The sequence below is a fragment of the Pseudorca crassidens genome, chromosome 8 (genome assembly GCF_039906515.1).
Source record: "Pseudorca crassidens isolate mPseCra1 chromosome 8, mPseCra1.hap1, whole genome shotgun sequence".
Taxonomy (NCBI): domain Eukaryota; kingdom Metazoa; phylum Chordata; class Mammalia; order Artiodactyla; family Delphinidae; genus Pseudorca; species Pseudorca crassidens.
The window spans coordinates 93,985,767-94,012,160 of record NC_090303.1 but is presented as its reverse complement, the minus strand read 5'-3'; the positions used below and the strand labels follow the sequence as shown (position 1 = coordinate 94,012,160).

The following is a 26,394-nucleotide window of genomic DNA, read 5'->3' as shown; positions in this document are numbered from 1 at the left end:
CCAGCTATGCCTTCAGATAGCTTGTATGTTAATCAGGGGAGTGGGTTACAGAAAATAAACATAGAAATAATAAAACATTGAACTTACCACCATTTGATATACTGTGAAGAGGAGCCTGGCTGCAGATGGCAGTATTCTTCCCTGAGGAAAGTTGACCAGGCCCAGGGAAAAGACTTGTGGGTATTGCTATTTGAAGGCCCTTAAGTGGGTAATCTACTGATTACCCACTGAGACCCACCATTCTCCTTTCTGTCTCTATGAATTTTACTACTCTAGAATGTCACATAAGTGGAATTCTAACATATTTCCTGTAACTGGCTGATTTCATTTGGCATAATGTCTTCAAGCTTCATCCATGTTGAAGCATGTGTCAAAATTTTCTTCCTATTTAACGCTGAATAATATTCCATTGTATGTATATATCACATTTTATTTATCCATTTATCTATCAATGGCTACCTTCAGTGGTTGGTTGTTTCCACCTTTTGGTTACTGTGAATAATGCTGATTTTACTTCTTTGGGGGGTGTATACCCAGAGTGGAATTACTGAATCATAAGGCAATTCTATATTTAATTTTTTAAGGAATTGCCATTCTCTTTTCCATAAGCAGCTACATTTTGCATTCCCACTAACAATCCTTTATATGCTTGCCAAGACTTATTTTCTGTGTGTGTGTGTGTGTGTGTGTGTATGTTTAATAACAGGCATCCTAATGAGTGTGAAGTGGTATCTCATTGTGGAAATGCAAATCTCCAACTTTGTTCTTCTTTTTCAAAATTGTTTTGGCTATTTGGGATCCCTTGAATTTCCTCATGAATTTCAGAATGGATTTTTCTATTTCTCCAAACACATTGCCATTTTGGTAGGGCTTACACTGAATCTGTAGATTACTTTGGGTAGTATTGACATCAAGAGTCCTTAACTCTTAAATATGAATGGACAGTTAAGAATAACCAGATAGGGACTTCCCTGGTGGCACAGTGGTTAAGAATCCATCTGCCAATGCAGGGGACATGGGTTCGAGCCCTGGTCCAGGAAGATCCCACATGCCACAGAGCAGCCTGTGTGCCACAACGTCTGAGCCTGTGCTCGAGAGCCTGCGAGCCACAACTACTGAGCCTGCATGCCTAGAGCCCGTGCTCTGCAATAAAACAAGCCACCTCAGTGAGAAGCCCGCACACCGCAACCAAGAGTAGCCCCCGCTCGCCGCAACTAGAGAAAGCCAGCGCGCAGCAAGAAGACCCAGTGCAGCCAAAAATAAAATAAATAATTAAAATTTAAAAAAAAGATTAATGAATAAATAACCAGATATTTAAAGAAAGCTATTAACAGGAAAGATAATGGCAGAAATGGTCAAAAGGAACTCAGAAACAGTGCAGAGAACAGAAGAAAATTTGAAAATAACTATAATTAACATCAAAGATAAGAGAAAATATAGTAATCTGTTCTTGTTTCATGGTTGTACTAAAGAAGCAAAAGTAATAGAGAATAAGAGCTCTTGGAAACTAAAATAGTAAATTAAAATGGCATAACAGAAAATTTATGTGTGTGTGTATCTGCATGTGCATATAAACAGACAAACAAACAAATGCTATAAAGTTAAGGACATCTTCCAGAAAGTAGAAAAAAACAAAGATGGAAAATATTAAAGGAAAGATCAGAAAAATTAGAGAATAAGTCTAGGAGATCTATAAAAATTACAAATGTTTTTAATCTGCAAAAAACAAATAACAATTTGTCCAAACATGTAGCGGTATTAATTTCCGCTCCCATAACAAGAAACACGAAGGTAAATTATTCAAAGATTGTTCTACAGCTCAAGGTTGTCAGACACTGGGGTAGATTGCTGTAGTCCTTTTGGTTTTTCTGTCATAACTGCAGCACATCTGAGAATCGTACTCTAACACAAGACGTCAAATCAGGAAGAAGGGATCACAGATGTTCTCTGGTGTACTGAGCCCTTGCAAGGAGGAAAACCTCCCCCCCCAAATCCCTTACAAGTCTTTACATTTCACCAACCAGAATGGGGTTACATACACCCCTAGACTAGTGCCTGTGCTTACATTTCCTGAAATAAGAGGCTAAAAAGTAAAATTTTCCCAGTGTTCACAATTTGGCTTCAGATTAGTTTGTGCACTGGCAGGTAGAAGTTGTGCTATAGCATTTCGAAAGAAACCCCTTTGGTGTTTTCATAGAGAGATAAATCTTTACCTATCTCTCCATTTCTTCCTTTTAGCAGAACAGAATGAAATCACTTATATCACCATCAGAAATCCTTGTGGCTTTCTTTTTTCTATGTACTAATTTATTTAAAAACGAGTTTTTAAGTTCTAGATTTTCTCCAACTGGCGTATGAATAATAATTAACATTCTGTTTATTCCCTTGATGATAACTGCAGTGAAATGAACTATTGTACTCTAAAGAATTTCAGGTTTGTCTTTTCAATCATTGGTTCCAGTCTTTTCTTTTTACCGTCATACAGAGGAAGAAAAGATGAGTTTCCCCTAAAAGTCGTTCCCCAGAATTTCTTATTTTTCTCCCAATTCTTCTGTATTTACTCATCCAACAAATTATTTGAATGTCTTCTGTGTGTAAGATATAATGCTAGATGCTTTTCTAGTAGTAGATTCTTCTTTCTAGACCTGATATATTGGATTTCAGAGGTGAAGGGATAAAGTTTCTGGAATAACCCTACATATCTAGTGTTAACACACTGAATCCAAGCTACCCCTGAATTTATATGTATGCTGGAGTCCCCTGCAGACAGACAGATGATGACAATAAAGCTCCTAACATTTATTGAGTGCTTGCTGTGCCAGGAACTGTTCTAAGCATACAGTAGGTCATTTAATCCTCAACCTGCCCTGTGAGTTATATTTAATATTCTCATTTACATTTTATAGATGAGGAAGCTCAGGCACAGAGGGTTTTAATAATAACATGACGAGAGTTACACAACTAGTAATGGGGTAGCCAAAGTTTGAAGCCAGACATTCTGAATTCAGAACCTGTGTTCTTTTTCTTTTTTTTATGAGTCTTCTATAACTGCTTACATTTTCCCCACGTGTATGTCTTCTTTTTTTTTTCTTTTTTATCAGAGCCTGTGCTCTTAATTGCTATATCATTATTATGATGCTGACAGCCTTTCTGATCTGTAGTCTGTGTAGAACCCAGGATAATGCAGAGACATTTATCAAAACAAATACTGCAATGAAAATAATACTGGGACTCCCATGGTGGTCCAGTGGTTAAGATTCTGTGCTTCTAGTACAGGGGCACAGGTTCAATCCCTGGCCAGGGAAGTTCTGCATACCACTCAGTGTGCCCCCCCCCCCCCAAAAAAAAAATCTGCGGAGAAAATAATACTGGAAGCTAGGTACTTCCTTTGGAATGCAGAACAGTTCATAAATTATCACTCGTGGGCAATTTGAAAGATTTCATTGTATCTTGTAAGATTAAGTTAAAAAGAATAAATATAATGAACTCTAATGATAAAAATTTTTTCTTCCACTGCCTTTTCCCATTATGTTTTAATTAAGTACGTCCTGAATTTTCTTCCCATTTTAATTTTTTTGTTTATTATTTTTTTAAGTCTTTATTGAATTTGTTACAATATTGCTTCTGTTGTTTATGTTCTGGTTTTTTGGCCATGAGGCATGTCGGATCTTAGCTCCCCGACCAGGGATTGAACCCAAACCCCCTGCATTGGGAGGCGAAGTCTTAACCACTGGACTGCCAGGGAAGTCCCCATCTTCCCATTTTTAATTGGGAAATAATTCATATACCATAAGATTCACTTTTTTAAAGTGTACAATTGCATAGTTTATAGCATATGCACAGAATTGTACAGTCATCACCACCATCTAATTCCAAAACATTTTCATCACCTCAAAAAGAAACCCTTTACGCATTGGCAGTTGTTCTCTCCAGCCCCTGGCAACCACTGATCTACTTTCTAATTCTATGGATTTGCCTATTTGGACATTTCGTGTAAATGGAATCATACACAATGTGGCCTTTTGTGACAGGCTGCTTTCGCCTTAGCAGAATGTTTTCAAAATTGAACCATGTTGTAGCTTGTAGCATTCATTGTAGCATTTATTACTTTTATGGCTAATATTCTGTCATGTGGATATATCACATTTTGTTTTTCCATTCATAAACTGATGGACGTTTAGGTTGTTTCCACTTTTGGACCATCATGAATAAAGCTGCTATGAACATTCATGTACAAGTTTTTGTGGTAGGCATATGTTTTCAGTTCTTTTAGTTATGTACCTAGGGATGGAATTGCTGTGTCCTTTGGTAACTCTGTGTTTTAACTTTTTGAGGAACTACCAGACTGTTTTCCAGAGTGGCTGCACCGTTTTACATTCCCACAAGCAATGTGGGAATGTAAATGTGAGGGTTCCAGTTCCTATACATCATCACCAACACTTGTTATTTTCCATTTATTATTATTATTGCCATCCTAGTAGGTGTGAATTGGCATCTCATTGTGGTATTTTGATTTGTAATTCTTTGGTGACTAATGATATTAAGCATCTTTTTCATGTGCTTATTAGTATTTGTATATTTGTATATCTTGTATACAAGATACAAGATTTGTATTATATACAAATCTTGTGTATGTATATACATATATGTATATATATACATTTGTATATATATACAAATCTTATACAAGATTTGTATCTTGTATATCTTGTATATTTGTATATATTGTATATCTTCTTGGGAAAAATGTCTATTCAAATCCTTTGCCCATTTAAAAAACAGGGTTGTCTTTTTATTACTGAGTTGTAATAGTTCTTTATATATTCTTGGTAGGAAATCCTTATCAGATATGATTTGCAAATATTTTCTCCCATTCTGTGGGATGTCTTTTTTTCACTCTTTTGATAGTGTCTTTTGAAGCACAAAAGCTTTAATTTTGATGAAGTCGAGTTTATCTACTTTTTCTTTGGTTGCTGTGTTTTGGTGTGTCATCTAAGAAACCATTGCCTAATCCAGGGCCATGATGATTTACTTCTGTGTTTTCTCTAAGAGTTTTTTAGTTTTAGCTCTTACTTTTAAGTGTATGATACACTTTGAGTTAATTTTGTAATATGATGTTAGGTAGTAGTCCAACTTCATTCTTTTGTATGCAGATATTCAGTTGTACCAGTAACATTGTCAAAAACCAGTTAACCATAAATGTACGGCTTTTTTGCTGGACTCTCAATCTATTGTGTTTTTTTATATGTGTATCAATATCATGTGTTTTGATTACTGTAGCTTTTAGTAACTTTTGAAATCAGGAAATGTAAATCTCCAAACTGTTCTTTTTCAAGATTGTTTTGGTTATTCCAAGTACTTTGTACTTCTGTGTGAATTTTAAGATCAGCTTGTCCATTTCTGCAAAAAAAAGCCAGCTGGGATTTTGATAAGGATTGCATTGAATCTGTAGATCAATTTGAGGAGTGTTTTCATCTTAATAATATTGTGTTCTTACATTCTTTTTTAAGTTCAAAAATAAATGAACTATACTTCAGTTTGAGAAAAGAATCCATTAAATGAATGAATGAATGAATAAATAAATAAATAAATAACATGAGCTGTGCCCTCAACTACCTTATAATTTAGTAGAGTCATGCTGAGAACTCAGCGAAGTAATACAGTAATAACAATAAGAACTAGTACTACTTATTACTACTAATAAAAGTATTTATTGGGTTTTTGCTGTAATAACTTCCTTTGCTAGTATTATTTCACTTAGTGCTCACAAAGTTTTTTCACAAATGATTTTGTAAAAAGCCATATAAAGAAGAGTGTGGTAATACTCCAAAGGAAGTGAAAAGAAAATACCGATTTTGGATTTTTACCAAGCAGACCTTTGAATTAAACTTTGAAAAATAAGTAGGATTTTTTTTTTTTTTTTTTTTTTTGCGGTACACGGGCCTCTCACTGTTGTGGCCTCTCCCGTTGCGGAGCACAGGTTCCGGACGCGCAGGCTCAGCGGCCATGGCTCACGGGCCCAGCTGCTCCGCAGCATGTGGGATCCTCCCAGACTGGGGCACGAACCCGTGTCCCCTGCATCGGCAGGCGGACTCTCAACCACTGTGCCACCAGGGAAGCCCAATAAGTAGGATTTTGATGAGAAGGAATGGGGTTTTGGAAAACCTGCCTGCTGAAGAAATATCTGTTTTTTGCAGCTTCTTGAAGCACCAGAGGAATTTTGTTGATGCTGGTAATGGTGCTTGAGGTGTATGTTTATGTGGGAGGACTTGCTCAAGGTTGCAGGGTAAGAAAACAGAGAAAAAGAGAAAGTTGGAAGATACGAGAGAAAATGGAGATAATGATGAACCAAGGCCTCCACAGAAGAGGCTCTAAACACCCAGTGTTAATACTAAATTGAGAGCAAAAGAAGGATGGGGAAAGATGGGGAGAATTGATTGGACAAAGAAAGAAGAGGAAGCTGTTATTTGATGGCTTTGATCTTCAGAGTAAATTTGAAGGTAATGCTATTTTCTTGAGTGAATTAAAGGTTGGGGGATGAAGTTAGGATCCAGAGAAGCATAGGAAAGGTGGGAGTAAGTATTGTGAGAAATGTAATACGAATTAAAAATAAGTACAGGGGCTTCCCTGGTGGCACAGTGGTTGAGAATCTGCTTGCCAGTGCAGAGGACATGGGTTCGAGCCCTGGTCTGGAAAGATCCCACGTGCTGCACAGCAGCTAAGCCTGTGCGCCACAACTACTGAGCCTGCGCTCTAGAGCCTGGGAGCCACAACTACTGAGCCCGTGTGCTACAACTACTGAAGCCCGTGCGCCTAGAGCCTGTGCTCCGCAACAAGAGAAGCCACTGCAATGAGAAGTCCGCATGCAGCAATGAAGAGTATCCCCCGCTCACCGCAACTAGAGAAAGCCCGCGCATAGCAACGAAGACCCAACGCAGCCAAAAATAAATAAATAAATAAATATTTCAAAAAATTAAATAAATAAGTACAAATTTTCATATAGTAGTGTGAAAGACTAATTTCCATGAATTGATAATGGAACCAGTTGGCCTTGTTTTATTATTTTCTTCAGTAATGTGTGGTAACCTGAGAGAAAGAATGGAGTAATTGAATGATAGAATTTACCCAAAGTTGGTATTTGACAAGCAAGTTGGTAAAAGAATAAGAATTAACCAATCTAAGATGTTACCATTGGCATTGTTGAAATGGTGAGCCACAAAGTATGGGAAGTAAAACAGCAAAGAAATCTGAAAAAAATAAAGGGATTAATGTTGACAATGAACAGATTAGTGTGGTAGTGAGGATGAAATTTAAGACAGTGGGATAAGTGTGTGTACATAGGGGTATGGGAGGTTCCCAGTTGAGATCTTGTCATCATTTGGAACTCTTTGGTTAAGAACTCTTTGGTTTATCTCTCTGGATCTTGAAGGTAGAGTAGAAACAAATGTGTTTATAGATACAAGGTTTAGAGAACTTCAAGGCAGGAGTGTTGTAAGAGTAATCAGCATCCACACGGAATGCAGCAAGGATAATGGGATGAAATGAGTCAAACCAGGTTCAAAACAAGGTAGGCAAGTACCTTGGTAGATTGCAGCTATGAGGATGGAGAGAGGTGGAATAAGTAAATGTTTTGTACTTAAGGAAGAGTTATTGATAAATGCAGTGAAATAATAGATTGTAATCCACAGTGGAGGGAACAATATATTTTTAAAAATTAAGGCTAATATTTTGATAAATAACATTCAGAAAATTTGTTTACATTTATTACTTTTCCTAAGCCTAACTTTGTGTAGTAAATGTACTTGCCCAGGTGACAGTAAATAAGAATATTTGATCTACGCAAGGAGGAATTTTTGTCTCCCAGGCTGCATGTACATAATCTTCGAAGTGTAGGAATTGTGTTAGTCTTCATTTTTGTGGTTTGAGCCCCAAACACTACTAGGTACATGTGTGCTCAATATATATTTATTGAATAAGCGAAATCTCAATAAGTGGATCATACTGAAAAAGATGCCCGTAAGTAATTAGCCCATCGAACTGAAAGCTAAATAGAAATACAGCTCAGAAAATTTTGGACTGATTTGATTATAATGCCTGAGATGCTGTGAAACATTTCAGGGTCAGCGTTGGACAACTATTAGATTCTAAAGGAGAGGGCATTTTGGTGTAGTTTAGGCCCTTTACTTCAGTAGCTCATTTTAGTATTTTCCCTCCTCACCCCCCCAAAAAATTATATGGTAGGATCAAGCATATCAGGTGTGGTGGCCTATATTGAAATGAAATTTCTCCTTTATTCTCCTCTACCTTAGATAATTCTCCCTTGCTTATAGAATGAAGTTCAGGCTTCATAACATAGTATATACATTCTCTACAAGCTGGTCCCTTACCCACTTTTCCAGTCTTATTATTTGTGTTCCTGTTCTTCACTTAAATTTCACAAACATCTATTGATCCCTTGATATGTCCCAGGTATTGTATGACATTGAGCTATACTAGTCCATAGTTTTCCTCTATGTCTTAAAATTTCTTACCTCCTTACTCTGTTACAAAATTTCTCCTGTGCTACACAGTACTCTCTTCTCCCCACTTAACTCCGTCTATCTAAATGCTAACCTTTTAAGACCCCCCTCTTTCCTTACTCTTATCTTTGTTTATTTCTCATGTACAATACTTGCACAAATAAAAATGCATCCATCTGCTTCTTTGTAGCCTAATAAGTGATGGGAAATGCCATTTTTTTAAATCTTTGATTCTTTTCAATCTTTGTAGCCTTTCATAAATCTTTATAGTGTTGCATCTATTTGGGGTGGTAGGGAGACATGGTGGATTATAGTGTGGGGGAAGGTGATTACTACTGCCTCAAAGGACCATGGACACATACATTCCAATTCATTCCATCTCTTTATTTTCAGTAGCATTCTCTTTCCAAGATTCTTCCTACTTTTAGAATATGATATCTTAAGTGATCATTTGACCTTATAGCTTTAGTAAAATGAAACTTCTAGAAAGATACCCTGATGGATAATGGCCTCAAAATTTCTTGACTGCAGGGTGTAAACTACCTTTTCAAACAAAATTCTATTCTCTAAGCAGTATTTGATGGGAAAGGGGAGGTCATAAGATATCCATAGTGAGTAAAAGAAGGTATTTTAACTAATAGCTGTTTCAGAAAAAAAAGTGGCAGTTATACATCCTCTAATCCCTGTTGAGCTGATTTTGGTGGTAATGGTGAGATCTGACACTGTGTACCTTAGTCTTGTTTTTTGACAGATCTCTCTAACACCTCATCTCCTTCTCAACCTCTCTCTCAGTTCTTTAGAGAGAGAGAGGCAGAGAGAAGTATGAAACCTTATATGCCTACAACTTTTCTGGAAAAAAAATTAATAGGGTATTTATCTGTGATATATTAGTATTTTATCTTATGTTAGATATGTAGTTTGGAATATAAATTGTGATTTGGCCAGAAAATTGCAAATACTGGTTTTTCAAAATTAATATTCATGGCTATTATAGACATATATGTGTGTGTGTGTATGTCAGTTTCTAGATGTAGTGTCTTATAACAAAAGATTTATCAATTTAAAGGTAAAAATACTAATTTACAATACTTCCAGCACTTATTTTGTAATTTGTAATACAAAATCGTGTTAGCTAGATTATAAAGAGATTATAATCAAAGACTTAAATTTCATATTTCCTTTTGTTACTGTCAGGAAAAAGTCCAGATTCAATGTAAGTCTACTTTATTTTATAGGCCTATGAAGAATACACCAGCAAGCTAGATGCCCTCCAACAAAGAGAACAACAGTTATTGGAATCCCTGGGGAATGGAACTGATTTTTCTGTTTCTAGCTCTGCATCAACAGACACCGTTACATCTTCTTCCTCTTCTAGCCTTTCAGTGCTGCCTTCATCTCTTTCAGTTTTTCAAAATCCCACAGATGTGTCACGGAGCAACCCCAAGTCACCACAAAAACCTATCGTTAGAGTCTTCCTGCCCAATAAACAGAGGACGGTGGTGAGTCAACTTTAATATCATCATTGCTTTTTCTTTGTATTTTTCAGAAAGACTGGTTGTTGAAAATGAAATGTGATACCCAGTGGTCATGCAAATGTAAGCATCCATTTCAAACAAGAATGGAAAAGACATAATTATTTGGTGCCTAAGTCTGTGTTCCTTAACTGGAACAAATTGCATTGTTTTTAGTGTCAGATTTGACATTTATACCTGTCAAACTTGAACCACACTCAAGTCTGAGTACTAGTGCCAGGGCTCCAAATAAAGGTTAAAGTTTCCCTTGTGAATTCTTAACTATAGACCTGTTCTTACCATAGTGTGTGGGGTTCATAATTATATTATCTATATTATTCAGGAATTCTTAACCCAAGAAATTAACAACTGCTCCTGAAGTGGTAATAGCATTCAGGAACTGGGCAGAAACAAATGCATACCCTCCCTTAGCCCATATAGGTCTCATGGAATTCACATACAGAATGCCTCAATGACAAGGTCAAAATCACAAGTTATAATATGCAAGGAAACAGTCTACCATCAGTGCATTAGAAGACTTAAAAATAGCAGGATTAGATTCCTAAGAAGGAACCAAATAGAATTTCTAGGTAGCCTTAAAATTTAAAACTCAGTGGATGAGTCATCATCTCTGAAGTATTATTACTAAAAATGATTGTGTTGAATGTTAAGCTTCTGGACTTTCCATTTTATAAGAAACACGGGATAAAGGGAAAAGTTAAGCACCATGAGGAAGCAATTAGACAAATTCAGAAGGTGGACATTCTATAAGACGAACAGCCTGGACTCAGTGTCATGGAGGATAAAAGGTTGGGGATTATTCTACACTGAGTAAGACTAAAGAGACAAAACAAACAAATGCGCTGTGTGATCCTGGTTTGGGACCAGGGTGGGGAAGAGCTGTAGAAGTCCTTCTTGAGATAGGAAATGTTGAATGTTGATTGAATATGATGTGTTCTTATGGAATTATTAGTTTCCTTAAGTGTGACAATAGCGATATTTTTATGTAGGAGAATGTCTTTATTCTTAGGAAATACATGCTTAAATATTTAGGAGTAAATTGTCATGATGCCTGCAACCCCCCTCCCGCCCCTTTTTTGAAATAAAACTTACATATAGTAAAGTGTACAAATCTCAAGTGTACAGCTCAGTGACTTTCTACATGTGTAAGTGCCATGCAGACCAAGATATAGAACATTTCTAATGTGAGTGTTCTCTTGTGCTCCCTCAATTCAGTGACCACCTTCAAGAGTAACCACTATTCTGGATTCTATCTCAGTCAGTCAATTTAGAACTTACTTTCAAATGGTATGTTGGAAACAAAATGTTAAAGAGAGAAAACAAATATGAAAAAATAATTTTAGGATCTGAGAGAACTTGGATGTTAATTGTACCACTCCTAATTTTCTGTGTTTGAAATTTTTCATAGTAGAGTTGGAAAAATTCAAAGAACATAGAACAAAAGAAAAATAGAGAGTTAAAAAGAAACAGTTCCCACTAGGAAAAAAAAAACTGATGAACATATTCATGCTGATTTGAGGAAGTAGCAGAGGTTTAGAAAAGAACATTCATAAGGTTTTTAACTTTTTTATTTAGGAAATTTATTTATATGGAAAAGTATAAAGGACAATATATTAAACACCTGTGTTTAGTCACCTACAATGAACAAGTATTAATGTTTGTTATATTTGCTTCATATTACACACACACACACACACACACATATATAACATATATCCATATATACATACATACATATATATATTTAGGTTCCTCTTACCTGTCCCATTCCCTTCCCAAACATCCTTCATCCCACCTTGTCCCCCAAGAAGTAGCCACTATGATAAATGTGGGGTACATTCAATCGAAATTTTTATATTTTACTACATGGATATGCACCTATAAGCATTTGTTTAATATATAAAATAGTATGATACTGTATGTAATGTTCAACATCTTGTCCTTTTTATTCAAAATTATTATAATCAAGGTATACATATGTATGTGTTGATACATATAGGTCTGATTCTTTTCAATTTAACATAGTTTATCCTGACAGACATCTAGGTTATGTTCAGGTTTTTTGTTATTACTAACAGTGCTAAAATATGAACATCTTTATACAGGACTCTTTGTCTACAAGTAACAGGGTATTTCCAAGTTGCACACCTGTAAGTGGATCTCTCAATGGGAAATGCAGATTTGGTTCAAAGACTGTAAATAGCAGGTGTCTGAAAAAAATATCTAAAACTACTAAATTAATTTTAACATCTTTGGGGAGAAAGCTCTCAAAGCAGCTTATCTTTTTTGGTTTCCTCAGTGTCTAACAATTAGTAGGTGTGATTGTATTTAACATAATGAAAGGAAGGACAGTGGGAACAGATAGGGCAATGTTGGATCCTTCAAAATCATGCCTTGGTTGTGTGGTAATTAAAGCAAGAAATGTTTATGGATTGGAAGGGTTAAGGAGAAGCTAAACAAGCTGTTCTTGTTTTAGCCAGTTTGAGGAAAAACATGTAAAGAGCACGAAAACATGTAGGAAACTCTAACTCTCTTACTAGCACAAGTAAGTAGTTTTAATGGAATAGATTGAGTAAAGGGACATCATTAGAGTAGATGCTAGAACCCCAGGGAATACCCTCCCTCTCCTTTTATTTTTAGCAAAAAGTAAAGCAGAAACCTCTAAGATCTGCAAGTGATGAAAGAGAGTTACACATTCCATCCTTTTGTAGACAAGAAGAATACCTATTGCATAGTGGTTTACAGTTTGTAAAAATGTTCCCCCATACTCTCATTTGATCCTCATAGTAACTTTGTGAGGCAGAGTATTATATGGAGCAGTATTAACTCATGTTGATATTTAAAATACTGTGTTTAATTTTAATAAAATAGCTGTGAAGTCTGGGACATTCTTGACTCCTCATAAATTCTATTAACTTTTGCCACAGTGAAAGGACTTAATCTGTTGCTAGATAAGTTTTCCCCCTTGGAGGTCTAAAGAGGTAATTGATTAAATTTAGTTTTGGTTTTCGATTTAATTGGGACCAGCAATTTAGGAGTAAAAGACCTACCACCTTTATCACTTGTTCTTTGTCAGTTAAATACAACTTGACCAGGAGGCATACTTAATTCTAAAATCGCTTTCACCTTAGGAAGTTTTGGTAGTATATATAGTCAGCCTCTTTTAACTTTAAAAAGACCATGTTATAAGCAGATCATATTAAATTTTTCCTTTTATTGTGAATTGGTTTAACAGTCTATAATAATAAACTATATTATGACTGGTTTAACACTCCTAAAAAAGGACTTGACATCAAGATAAATTATGATAAAATCAGGAAGCTATAAATTTAGGTTTATTTTAAAAACCCATATATTAGCATGTATAATCTGTGCCAGTTTTATACAAGGAGATCTCAGTGTATCATGAAGTTTACTTAAAGCATCTAATAAAGTCTGCATTGTAAAGAATTTAAACTACCACATTAATCTACTAGCTCAGATAATTAAACATGTAGTAATTGTGATGGCCACCTGAATTTTGATGGCCACTCCTTTAAGGAGTTCTTAAGGTTTTAAGAGAACATTTTATATGGAAAATTTTAAACATACACAAAAGTAGGGTAGTGTGGTGGACCATCATGAATCCATTGATAAAAGATGATTTATATTCACTTTAAAAACTGGTATGTTAAAGTTTAGACTGATACATTTTGTTTTGGTCTAAATTTTCCTTTGCAAATATTCAGATGATTACATTGACTATAGATCGCTGTTAAGGTAGGATGCTTGTTTTTAAATTATTTTAGAGAAAAGGTATTGCTGCTTTGACAGCCTAATCAGGGACATTTAATTTTGTAATTTGGAGAAGAGGCATTAACCTGGTTCTTTTGAAAATATCTTTTTAGTCTTTTCAGCCTTAAAATTTGAGACAGTGCTCCCCTTCCCCTTTTCCTTTTTGAATAGGTAATTCTTTTTTTTTTACATCTTTATTGGAGTATAATTGCTTTACAATGGTGTGTTAGTTTCTGCTTTATAACAAAGTGACTCAGTTATACATATGTTCCCATATCTCTTCCCTCTTGCGTCTCCCTCCCTCCCACCCTCCCTATCCCACCCCTCTAGGTGGTCACAAACCACAAAGCTGATCTCCCTATGCTATGCGGCTGCTTCCCACTAGCTATCTATTTTACGTTTGATAGTGTATATATGTCCATGCCACTCTCTCGCTTTGTCACAGCTTACCCTCCCCCCCCCCACATATCCTCAAGTGCATTCTCTACAAGGTCTGTGTCTTTATTCCCGTCTCACCCCTAGGTTCTTCATGACATTTTTTTTTTCTTAGATTCCATATATATGTGTTAGCATATGGTATTTGTCTTTCTCTTTCTGACTTACTTCACTCTATATGACAGATTCTAGGTGCATCCACCTCACTACAAATAACTCAATTTCGTATCTTTTTATGGCTCAGTAACATTCCATTGTATATATGTGCCACATCTTCTTTATCCATTCATCCGATGATGGACACTTAGGTTGCTTCCATCTCTCCTGGCTATTGCAAATAGAGCTGCAATGAACATTTTGGTACATGACTCTTTTTGAATTATGGTTTTCTCAGGGTATATGCCCAGTAGTGGGATTGCTGGGTCATATGGTAGTTCTATTTGTAGTTTTTTAAGGAACCTCCATACTGTTCTCCATAGTGGCTGTACCAATTCACATTCCCACCAGCCGTGCAAGAGTGTTCCCTTTTCTCCACACCCTCTCCAGCATTTATTGTTTCTAGATTTTTTGATGATGGCCATTCTGACTGGTCTGAGATGATATCTCATTGTAGTTTTGATTTGCATTTCTCTAATGATTAATGATGTTGAGCATTCTTTCATGTGTTTGTTGGCAATCTGTATATTTTCTTTGGAGAAATGTCTATTTAGGTCTTCTGCCCATTTTGGGATTGGGTTGTTTGTTTTTTTGTTATTGAGCTGCATGAACTGCTTGTAAATTTCGGAAATTAATCCTCTGTCAGTTGCTTCATTTGCAAATATTTTCTCCCATTCTGAGGGTTGTCTTTTGGTCTTGTTTATGGTTTCCTTTGCTGTGCAAAAGCTTTTAAGTTTCATTAGGTCCCATTTGTTTATTTTTGTTTTTATTTCCATTACTCTAGGAGGTGGGTCCAAAAGGATCTTGCTGTGATTTATGTCATAGAGTGTTCTGCCTATGTTTTCCTCTAAGAGTTTGATAGTTTCCGGCCTTACATTTAGGTCTTTAATCCATTTTGAGCTTATTTTTGTGTATGGTGTTAGGGAGTGTTCTAATCTCATACTTTTACATGTAGCTGTCCAGTTTTCCCAGCACCACTTATTGAAGAGGCTGTCCTTTCTCCACTGTACATTCCTGCCTTCTTTATCAAAGATAAGGTGACCATATGTGCGTGGGTTTATCTCTGGGCTTTCTATCCTGTTCCATTGATCTATATTTCTGTTTTACTGCCAGTACCATACTGTCTTGATTACTGTAGCTTTGTAGTATAGTTTGAAGACAGGGAGCCTAATTCCTCCAGCTCCGTTTTTCATTGTCAAGATTGCTTTGGCTATTCAGGGTCTTCTGTGTTTTCATACAAATTGTGAAATTTTTTGTTTTAGTTCTGTGAAAAATGCCAGTGGTAGTTTGATAGGGATTGCATTGAATCTGTAGATTGCTTTGGGTAGTAGAGTCATTTTCACAATGTTGATTCTTCCAATCCAAGAACATGGTATATCTCTCCATCTATTTGCATCATCTTTAATTTCTTTCATCAGTGTCTTATAATTTTCTGCATACAGGTCTTTTGTCTCCTTAGGTAGGTTTATTCCTAGATATTTTATTCTTTTTGTTGCAATGGTAAATGGGAGTGTTTTCTTGATTTCACTTTCAGATTTTTCATCATTAGTATATAGGAATGCCAGAGATTTCTGTGCATTAATTTTGTATCCTGCTACTTTACCGAATTCATTGATTAGCTCTAGTAGTTTTCTGGTAGCATCTTTAGGATTCTCTATGTATAGTATCATGTCATCTGCAAACAGTGACAGCTTTACTTCTTCTTTTCCAATTTGGATTCCTTTTATTTCCTTTTCTTCACTGATTGCTGTGGCTAAAACTTCCAAAAACTATGTTGAATAAGAGTGGTGAGAGTGGGTAACCTTGTCTTGTTCCTGATCTTAGTGGAAATGCTTTCAGTTTTTCACCATTGAGGACGATGTTGGCTGTGGGTTTGTCATATATGGCCTTTATTATGTGGAGGAAAGTTCCCTCTATGCCTACTTTCTGCAGTGTTTTTATCATAAATGGGTGTTGAATTTTGTCGAAAGCTTTCTTTGCATCTATTGAGATGATCATATGGTTTTTCTCCTTCAATTTGTTAATATGGTGTATCACGTTGATTGATTTGCATATATTGAAGAATCCTTGCATTCCTGGAATAAACCCCGCTTGTTCATGGTGTATGATCCTTTTAATGTGCTGTTGGATTCTGTTTGCTAGCATTTTGTTGAGGATTTTTGCATCTACGTTCATCAGTGATATTGGCCTGTAGTTTTCTTTCTTTGTGACATCCTTGTCTGGTTTTGGTATCAGGGTGATGGTGTCCCGTAGAATGAGTTTGGGAGTGTTCCTCCCTCTGCTATATTTTGGAAGAGTTTGAGAAGGATAGGCGTTAGCTTTTCTCTAAATGTTTTTTTTGGGGTTCTTTTTGTTTTGTTTTTTTTTGCAATACGCAGGCCTCTCACTCTTGTGGCCTCTCCCATTGCGGAGCACAGGCTCCGGACGTGCAGGCTCAGCGGCCATGGCTCACGGGCCTAGCCGCTCCGCGGCATATGGGATCTTCCCGGATCGGGGCACGAACCCGTGTCCCCTGCATCGGCAGGCGGACTCTCAACCACTGCGCCACCAGGGAAGCCCTTCTCTAAATGTTTGATAGAATTCACCTGTGAAGCCATCCTGTCCTGGGCTTTTTGTTTGTTGGAAGATTTGTAATCACAGTTTCAATTTCAGTGCTTGTGATTGGTCTGTTCATATTTTCTATTTCTTCCTGATTCAGTCTTGGCAGGTTGTGCATTTCTAAGAATTTGTCCATTTCTTCCAGGTTGTCCATTTTATTGGCATAGAGTTGCTTGTAGTAATCTCTCATGATCTTTTGTATTTCTGCAGTGTCAGTTGTTACTTCTCCTTTTTCATTTCTAATTCTATTGATTTGAGTCTTCTCCCTTTTTTTCTTGGTGAATCTGGCTAATGGTTTATCAATTTTGTTTATCTTCTCAAAGAACCAGCTTTTAGTTTTATTGATCTTTGCTATCATTTCCTTCATTTCTTTTTCATTTATTTCTGATCTGATTTTTATGATTTCTTTCCTTCTGTTAACTTTGGGGTTTTTTTGTTCTTCTTTCTCTAATTGCTTTAGGTGCAAAGTCAGGTTGTTTATTCGAGGTGTTTCCTGTTTCTTAAGGTAGGATTGTATTGCTATAAACTTCCCTCTTAGAACTGCTTTTGCTGCATCCCATAGGTTTTGGGTCGTCGTGTCTTCATTGTCATTTGTTTCTAGGTATTTTTTTGATTTCCTCTTTGATTTCTTCAGTGATCACTTCGTTATTAAGTAGTGTATTGTTTAGCCTTCATGTGTTTGTGTTTTTTACATACCTTTTCCTGTAATTGATATCTAGTCTCATAGCGTTGTGGTTGGAAAAGATGATTGATGCAATTTCAATTTTCTTAAATTTACCAAGGCTTGATTTGTGACCCAAGATATGATGTATTCTGGAGAATGTTCCATGAGCACTTGAGAAAAATGTGTATTCTGTTGTTTTTGGATGGAATGTACTATAAATATCAATTAAGTCCATCTTGTTTAAGGTATCATTTAAAGCTTGTGTTTCCTTATTTATTTTCATTTTGGATGATCTGTCCATTGGTGAAAGTGGGGTGTTAAAGTCCCCTACTATGAATGTGGTACTGTCGATTTCCCCTTTTATGGCTGTTAGTATTTGCCTTATGTATTGAGGTGCTCCTATGTTGGGTGCATAAATATTTACAATTGTTATATCTTCTTCTTGATCGATCCCTTGATGATTATGTAGTGTCCTTCTTTGTCTCTTGTAATAGTCTTTATTTTAAAGTCTATTTTGTCTGATATGAGAATTGCTACTCCAGCTTTCTTTTGGTTTCCATTTGCATGGAATATCTTTTTCCATGCCCTCACTTTCAGTCTGTATGTGTCCCTAGGTCTGAAGTGGGTCTTTTGTAGACTGCATATATATGGGTGTTGTTTTTGTATCCATTCAGCCAGTCTGTGTCTTTTGGTGGGAGCATTTAATCCATGTACATTTAAGGTAGTTATCGATATGCATGTTCCTGTTCCCATTTTCTTAATTGTTTTGGGTTTGTTATTGTAGGTCTTTTCCTTCTCTTGTGTTTCTTGCCTAGAGAAGTTCCTTTACCATTTGTTGTAAAGCTGGTTTGGTGGTGCTGAACTCTCTCAGCTTTTGCTTGTCAGTAAAGGTTTTAATTTCTCCATCAAATCTGAATGAGATCCTTGCTGGGTGGAGTAATCTTGGTTGTAGGTTTTTCTCCTTCATCACTTTAAATATGTCCTGCCACTCCCTTCTGGCTTGCAGAGTTTCTGCTGAAAGATCAGCTGTTAATCTTATGGGGATTCCCTTGTGTGTTACTTGTTGTTTTTCACTTGCTGATTTTAATATGTTTTCTTTGTATTTAATTTTTGACAGTTTGATTAGTATGTGTCGTGGCGGGTTTCTCCTTCGATTTATCCTGTATGGGACTCTCTATGCTTCCTGGACTTGATTAACTATTTCCTTTCCCATATTAGGGAAGTTTTCAAGTATAATCTCTTCAAATATTTTCTCAGTCCCTTTCTTTTTCTCTTCTTCTTCTGAGACCCCTATAATTCGAATGTTGGTGCATTTAATGTTGTCCCAGAGGTCTCTGAGACTGTCCTCAGCTCTTTTCATTCTGTTTTCTTTATTCTACTCTGCAGTAGTTATTTCCACTGTTTTATCTTCCAGGTCACTTATCCGTTCTTCTGCCTCAGTTATTCTGCTATTGATCCCTTCTTGAATATTTTTAATTTCATTTATTGTGTTGTTCATCATTGCTTGTTTCCTCTTTAGTTCTTCTTAGTCCTTGTTAAATGTTTCTTTCATTTTCTCTATTCTGTTTCCAAGATTTTGGATCATCTTTACTATCATTATTCTGAATTCTGCCTATTTCCTCTTCATTTGTTAGGTCTGGTGGGTTTTTATCTTGCTCCTTCATCTGCTGTGTGTTTTTCTGGCTTCTCATTTTGCTTATCTTACTGTGTTTGGGTGTCTCCTTTTTGTAGGCTGCAGGTTTGTGGTTCCCGTTGTGTTTGGTGTCTGTCCCCAGTGGCTAAAGTTGGTTCAGTGGGTTGTGTAGGCTTCCTGGTGTAGGGGACCTAGTGCCTGTGTTCTGGTGGATGAGGCTGGATCTTGTCTTTCTGGTGGGCAGGTCCCCGTCTGGTGGTGTGTTTTGGGGTGTCTGTGGCTTTATTATGATTTTAGGCAGCCTCTCTGCTAATGGGTGGGGTTGTGTTCCTGTCTTGCTGGTTGTTTGGCATAGGGTGTCCAGCACTGTAGCTTGCTGGTCGTTGAGTAAAGCTGGGTGTTCGTTTTGAGATGGAGATATCTGGGATATTTTTGCCGTTTGATACTACGTGGAGCTGGGAGGTCTCTTGTAGACCAGTGTCCTGAAGTTGGCTCTCCCACCTCAGAGGCACAGCACTGACTACTGGCTGCAGCACCAAGAGCCTTTCATCCACATGGCTCAGAGTAAAAGGGACAAAAAGTAGAAAGAAAGAAAGAGAGAGAGAGAGAGAGAGAGGAAGGGAGGGAGGAAGGAGGAAAGAAAGAAAGAGGCTAAAATAAAATAAGAAAATAAAATAGTTATTAAAATAAAAATAATTATTGAGAAAAAAATTTTTTTAAGTAAAACAAAAAAAAACGGACAGACAGAACCCTAGGACAAATGGTGAAAGCAAAGCTGTACAGACAAAATCTCACACAGAAGCATACACATACACACAAAAAGAGGAAAAGGGGAAAAAATAATAAATCTTGCTCTCAAAGTCCACCTCCTCAATTTGGGATGATTCGGTGTCTATTCAGGTATTCCAGAGATGCAGGGTACATCAAGTTGTTTGTGGAGCTTTAATCCGCTGCTTCTGAGGCTCCTGGGAGAGATTTCCCTTTCTCTTTGTTCTCAGAGCTTCCGGGGCTCAGCTTTGGATTTGGCCCCGCCTCTGCGTGTAGGTCGCCGGAGGGTGCTGTTCTTCGTTGAGACAGGACGGGGTTAAAGGAGCAGCTGCTGCTTCGGGGACTCTGCTCACTCAGGCGGCGGGGGGGAGGGAGGCGTATGGAGTGCGGGGCGAGCCTGCAGCAGCAGAGGCCGGCATGACGTTGCACCAGCCTGAGGCGCGGCGTGCTGCGTTCTCCCGGGGAAGTTGTCCCTGGATCACGGGACCCTGGCAGTGGCGGGCTGCACAGGCTCCCGGAAGGGGGGTGTGGATAGTGACTCGTTCTCGCACACAGGCTTCTTGGTGGCGGCAGCAGCAGCTTTAGCGTCCCATGCCCGTCTCTGGGGTCCGTGCTGTTAGTAGCCGCGGCTCGCGCCCATCTCTGGAGCTCCTTTAAGCAGCGCTTTTAATCCCCTCTCCTCGCGCCCCAGGAAACAAAGAGGGAAGAAAAAGTCTCTTGCGTCTTTGGCAGGTCCAAACTTTTCCCCGGACTCCCTCCCAGGTAGCCTAGCCGTGGCGCACTAACCTCTTCAGGCTATGTTCATTCCGCCAGTCCTCTCCCTGGGCTCGACCGATGCCCAAGCCTTAGCTCCCAGCCCCGCCCGCCCTGACGGGTGAGCAGACCAGCCTCTCGGGCTGCTGAGTGCTGGTCGGCACCGATCCTCTGTGCGGGAATCTCTCCGCTTTGGCTTCCACACCTCTGTTGCTGTGCTCTCCTCCACGGCTCTGAAGCTTCCCCCCTCCGCCGCCCGCAGTCTCTGCCTGCGAAGGGGCTTCCTAGTGTGTGGAAACCTTTCCTCCTTCACTGCTCCCTCCCACTGGTGCAGGTCCCGTCCCTATTCTTTTGTTTCTGTTTCTCCTTTTTTCTTTTGCCCTACCCAGGTACGTGGGGAGTTTCTTGCCTTTTGGGAGGTCTGAGGTCTTCTGCCAGCGTTCAGTGGGTGTTCTGTAGGAGTTGTTCCGGTAATTCTTTCATGTGGTATTTACATCAGGAAATCTTGTTTCCACCTCTACCTCTTTACATCCAGTTTCCCCTGTACCTTTTAGGTAACTATTTTTATTTGGGTGGGTGTGTGTGTTTTCTGGGTTTCTTCATGTAGCAAGAAGAAAATAGAAAGATATATTCTTATTTCTCCACTCCTCTTCATACACACAAGGTATCATACTGTATATATCATTCTGTATTTTGCTTTTAATGTTTATGTAGGCTATCCTGGAAATTTTCCATTTCCACGTATAGCATGCTTAAGTATTCTTTTTTATAGCTATAGATTCCATTGTATAGATGTACTATAGTTTACCAGTTAAATTATGGTATACCAAAAGTAGGCTTCCTTGATCAAAGAGAAATTTACATTTGTAATTTTGATAAGAAACTTTCAAATTTTGCTTCACAGGTTTTGCTTAGTCTTGCACTGTTATCAGCAGTGTATGAGATGCCTGTTTACCATAGCCTCATCAACAGAGTATGTTGTCAAACTTTTGTATTTTTGCCAATGTGATAAATGAAAGATATTTTGGCAAGTTTGAGTTTGCTTTTCTCTGAGGTTGAACACCTTTTCATAAGTTAGAAGGCCGTTTATATTTTGTTTTCCTGAACTGTCTTTCATGTCCTTTGCCCGTTGATCCTGATCTCGATTTTTCAGGAGTTCTTTATATATCATGAAGATTATATGCCTCTTATATAAGTTGCAAATATTTTTTTCCCAGTTTGCATTTGTCTTTTGACTTTGCTTATATAGTCATCCCTCAGTATCTACAGGGGATTGGTTCCAGGACCCCCTAAGGATACCAAAATCCTTAGATGCTCAAGTGCCTTATGTAAAATGGCATAGTATTTGCATATAACCTATGCACATACTCCTGTATACTTTAAATCATCTCTAGGTTACTTATAGTAGGAAAATTTAAGTTTTGCTTTTTTGGAACTTTCTGGAATTTTTTTCTGAATATTTTTGATCCTCAGTTGGTTGAATCCACGGATGTGGCACCCACGATATGGAGGGCTGACTGTAGTATGTTGTGTGTGTTTTGCCATCTAAAAAGTTCTTAGTTATGTGTAGGTGAATTTAACATTTTTCTTTTATGGCTTCCAGACTTTGCATCATAGATTTATAAGGCTTCTTCACTTGAGGTTATAAAGGAGCTTGCCGTGTGTTTCTTTCAGTTCTTTTATGGTTTGTCCCCTCCGTCCTTCAACATTTAAATATTTGATCCTTTTGGAATTTACCCTAGTGTACAGTATGTAGTATGGGTGAACCTTTTTTTCCTAGATTGGTTCCAGTAGTTCCAACATCAGTTATTTAAAAGTTCATCTTTATCCTGTTTCAGATGCTGCCTTTATTTTATTTTGATTTTCTTTATGTGTTGGAGTCTGCTTTGGTCTTTCTGTTTTATTCTGTTGGTGTGTCAGTCTGTTGAACAGGTATCATGAAGGAACAGAAATCAGCCTACAGAAGTGAATGAAGGACTGATAGGTGACTTTCCCTTGGTGATAAGAGTGGAAAACCAAATTTTTGCCTACTGATGAAACATATATACACCTTGGAATCAACCTGTTCAGAGAAGCATAAGGGAGCATAGCTATATTAGAAGATGGCATTACAGGAGTGCATGAGGGGAATTACCAAAGGAACTGAAAGGTTGATAGCCCCAACCCATTGATGACCTCGTATGCCATATTAAGGAATTTGAATTTTGTCCTATAAATAACTGGAAAATTTTGAGAAGACTAATGAAATGTAAGGTTATACCTTAGAATGGGATTCTAAATCTGAGTTCAGTGGACTCCTCAGCAGTCCATAATGGGCTTGAAATTTTATGTTCCAGAGAGAGTATCTAAGGCTTTCATCAGGTTCTCAGAAGTATTTGACACGCACACATGTTAAGAATACCTTCTTTAGAAAGATTTCACTGATAACATGGGGATAGGATAGATTGGATGGGGTTTAAAACTAAAGATAGGGTTGTCAATCAAGAAGTTTTTGGTTTAGAGTAGGCAGAATATGAGTTGCAGAGGGAAAAAGTAAGCTTTCCCTTCTGTTCATTATTTCTGGAAGGTATGGCCAGTTCTCACGATTTGCAATAGTTATGTTCTATACATTCCCTGCAAACACTGAATTAGTGAATACTGAACCATTGCTCCTAGGAGAAATGCAGGATTACTGTTATAAATGAGCCAAAGATGGCCTCTGTATATTGGCCCCTAGAATGGACTGGGGTCCATTAGCTTAAAAGTCACCTGGCACTTGTCTACAGTATGAGAGCTAGAAAAAGAAGGCAGTGTCACCTTGATTAACCTCAGCTGGGAAAGTATGCCTTGAGCAACTCAAATTTTTCAGCCTCTGTGCATGTCTGCAAAAGCACTGCAAGTATTGATTTTGGGGTTACAAATAAATTTTAGCAAACAAACAAATTTGCAAATGCAGAGTCTATGAATAAAGAGGATCAACTGTACCAATCCAGTCTCTTGAATATTTCCAATGATGAACCTACTCCCTCATGGTAAACTTTTCCCTTGCTGGATAGTTTTAACGGTTATATTGAGCTAAAATCTGCCTCCTGTGTTTTCTAATCTTAGGTTCTAATTTGGCTTTCTCGATTGTTCCCCTTCAATATACTGTTTAGATTCAGCTGTCTTATATTCATTTTCACTCCATTTTTCCCCCTCTAGCATAAGTTTCCCAATTTCTTTGGAAACCTTTGGTTTGCTGAGTACTTTAGTGATTTAAAAGAATGAAACCTTTAATTTTGTTATTAACATTTCCTCTGTCTGCACTCCCCTCCCCCCATAAAGACTGACCAACCTGAACTCCCATTGCTTCACTTTAGTCTACACTGTGTTTGTCAGTCCTTTTTCAGTTTTAAATTATTCGGATTAATATCTGGGGAGATGGGTCGCTGGCAGAAAAGGCCAGGATAGAGATAACTTCAAATATACAGAAAGATTCTTATCTCTATTTTCAGTGCCTCTTTTCTCACCGCTCCTAATGTCATCTCTACTTCTCCTTAGGTTAGCTTCATTCTGTAGCCAGGTTTTCTGAGTGTACTAGGGAAGATGGCCATTAGGGACTCCAGATTTCTATCCTTTTGGAACACTTTAACTACAGTAGAAACAGAAACTTCTCTCAACCAGTGTCCATCTGTCACTTAAGGAAAGAACTCTGGTGCTGTTTGGGTCATATATCTAGCCCTGGATTAGGGATATGGGAAACTGATTAGCCGGCTTATGTCATGTGTAGCCAGAAAAGTAGTGACCCTTGTGATTGATGGCCTCTCCAGAACCATGTGGTTTTTAGGGAGGGGTGGATTCCCAGAGGAAATAGGAGTGCCAAACAACTAAACAGCAGATATCAACTATACACATTAAGACAGGTATTTTCTTCTGCTATGTTTAGGATCAGTAAGACATCTCTTAGGGACCATCATTATGATTGAAGGATTAAGAGTTTTCAGCTTTGAACAATGTTGGATCCAAATTGATTTTGCTTTAAATGTTGACATCTATTATTTCTCAGCAGTGAGCACATAAGGATCTGTAGTATTTTCTGTTCTTTTATATGTTTAAGATATTTTGTAATTTTAATAAAAAAATAAAAATTAATTTTGCTTTAAGTTGGTGAGTAATAATAGATACTTGAGTCATAATTTCCCATTAATATTAAGTTAGTGAAATAATTTTCTGACACAGTAATCCATATGACATTTTAAAGGTGTTATAAAGGTAAATTATTGGTTTTTTTCAATGATGTGGAAAATATATAATTTATTTCCTTTACCTCATATCATATGTTTATGATACCATAGGTACCTGCAAGGTGTGGAGTTACAGTCCGGGACAGCCTAAAGAAAGCACTGATGATGAGAGGTCTAATCCCAGAGTGCTGTGCTGTTTACAGAATTCAGGATGGGTATGGTTTGTATGTGATGTGAAACTTTGTTTAAAAAAGGAAAAAAAAACCTCAGACATGAAATTTTGGGGTTTTCTGTAAGATCTTTACCCAGACCTAGGGTATTGAAAATCAGCTTCAGGAAAAAAATATTAATACTAAGTTAATTAGCCTAAAGAAATCTTGTAGGCCCTTTGAGGAGTTAACATTAGATAATTTCTTGTGATGATAGTGTTTGTTTCTCTGATCAAATGACTTTGTTTAGAGTTTGAGATTCTTAAAATTTTTGAACTATTTTTTTATGTGTCTTATTTGAATAATGGACTCTTTCCCAGTCCTTTATTTTTAATATAAACTCATAGTTTCACAAAAGACTTACCAAAATTAACATTTTATATTGAATTATTTTTCAGAAAGCATCTAAAATTTTTCCATGAGCCCCCCAACCCCAATTTTGAGTCCTGTTTTTTTAAAACAAAAAAAAAGTCTCCTTTTTGGGGCATATTGTCCCTTGAGTACTCTTTTTCTTTGAATGGGTACGTAAATCTGTACCTGTGATTTCTTTTTTTTTTTGGACCCCAGGAACAATCCATTTTCTGCTGTTGTAGGTCTTTTCTGGAGCTGACTTGAAGAAAAGAGTACATCTCTTTACCCTGCTGTTTGTCCAAGAGTGATACATTTATTTGGGGTAAACTTAAAAATTAATTTATTGCCATTTAAATTTCTAACGATGGAAGACCAGGGAGCCAAAACTCCCTCACCATTACTAGCCCCTCAATAACCAATTTTCATATCTTCAGCATGAGGTTTATGAAGATCTTTAGGTATGATAACCAAGAAAGGATGTGTCTACACTTTTCAGAGAGAAGAAACCAATTGGCTGGGACACTGATATTTCCTGGCTTACTGGAGAGGAATTGCATGTAGAAGTGTTGGAGAATGTTCCACTTACAACACACAACTTTGTATGTACTTTTATATTTTTTTTAATGTCAAAAATCTTCAAGTTCTTGTGAATGAATTTTTATGTAGAGAATATGAAGTATGGATGAATAATTTTGACATTGATATTTTACCTAAGTTGAAAATCAGTTCTGTTATTTAAAAAAAAACACATATTTAAAGAGTTTTGTTTTAATCATTATACTTTATTTTTAATTTAAAAA

The 26,394-nt window shown here is 37.2% G+C and overlaps 1 protein-coding gene across 2 annotated transcripts in view; it reads left to right on the top strand.

Annotated features, from left to right (window-relative positions):
* BRAF (B-Raf proto-oncogene, serine/threonine kinase) overlaps positions 1-26,394 on the top strand; it is a 160,418-nt gene that overhangs the window by 61,145 nt on the left and 72,879 nt on the right. For both annotated transcript variants that reach the window (XM_067747202.1, XM_067747201.1), the window contains exons 3-5: positions 9,755-10,018; positions 25,146-25,249; positions 26,091-26,193. In XM_067747202.1, coding sequence (XP_067603303.1) covers positions 9,755-10,018; positions 25,146-25,249; positions 26,091-26,193 — 471 coding nt within the window. The remainder of the gene's footprint in view (positions 1-9,754; positions 10,019-25,145; positions 25,250-26,090; positions 26,194-26,394) is intronic.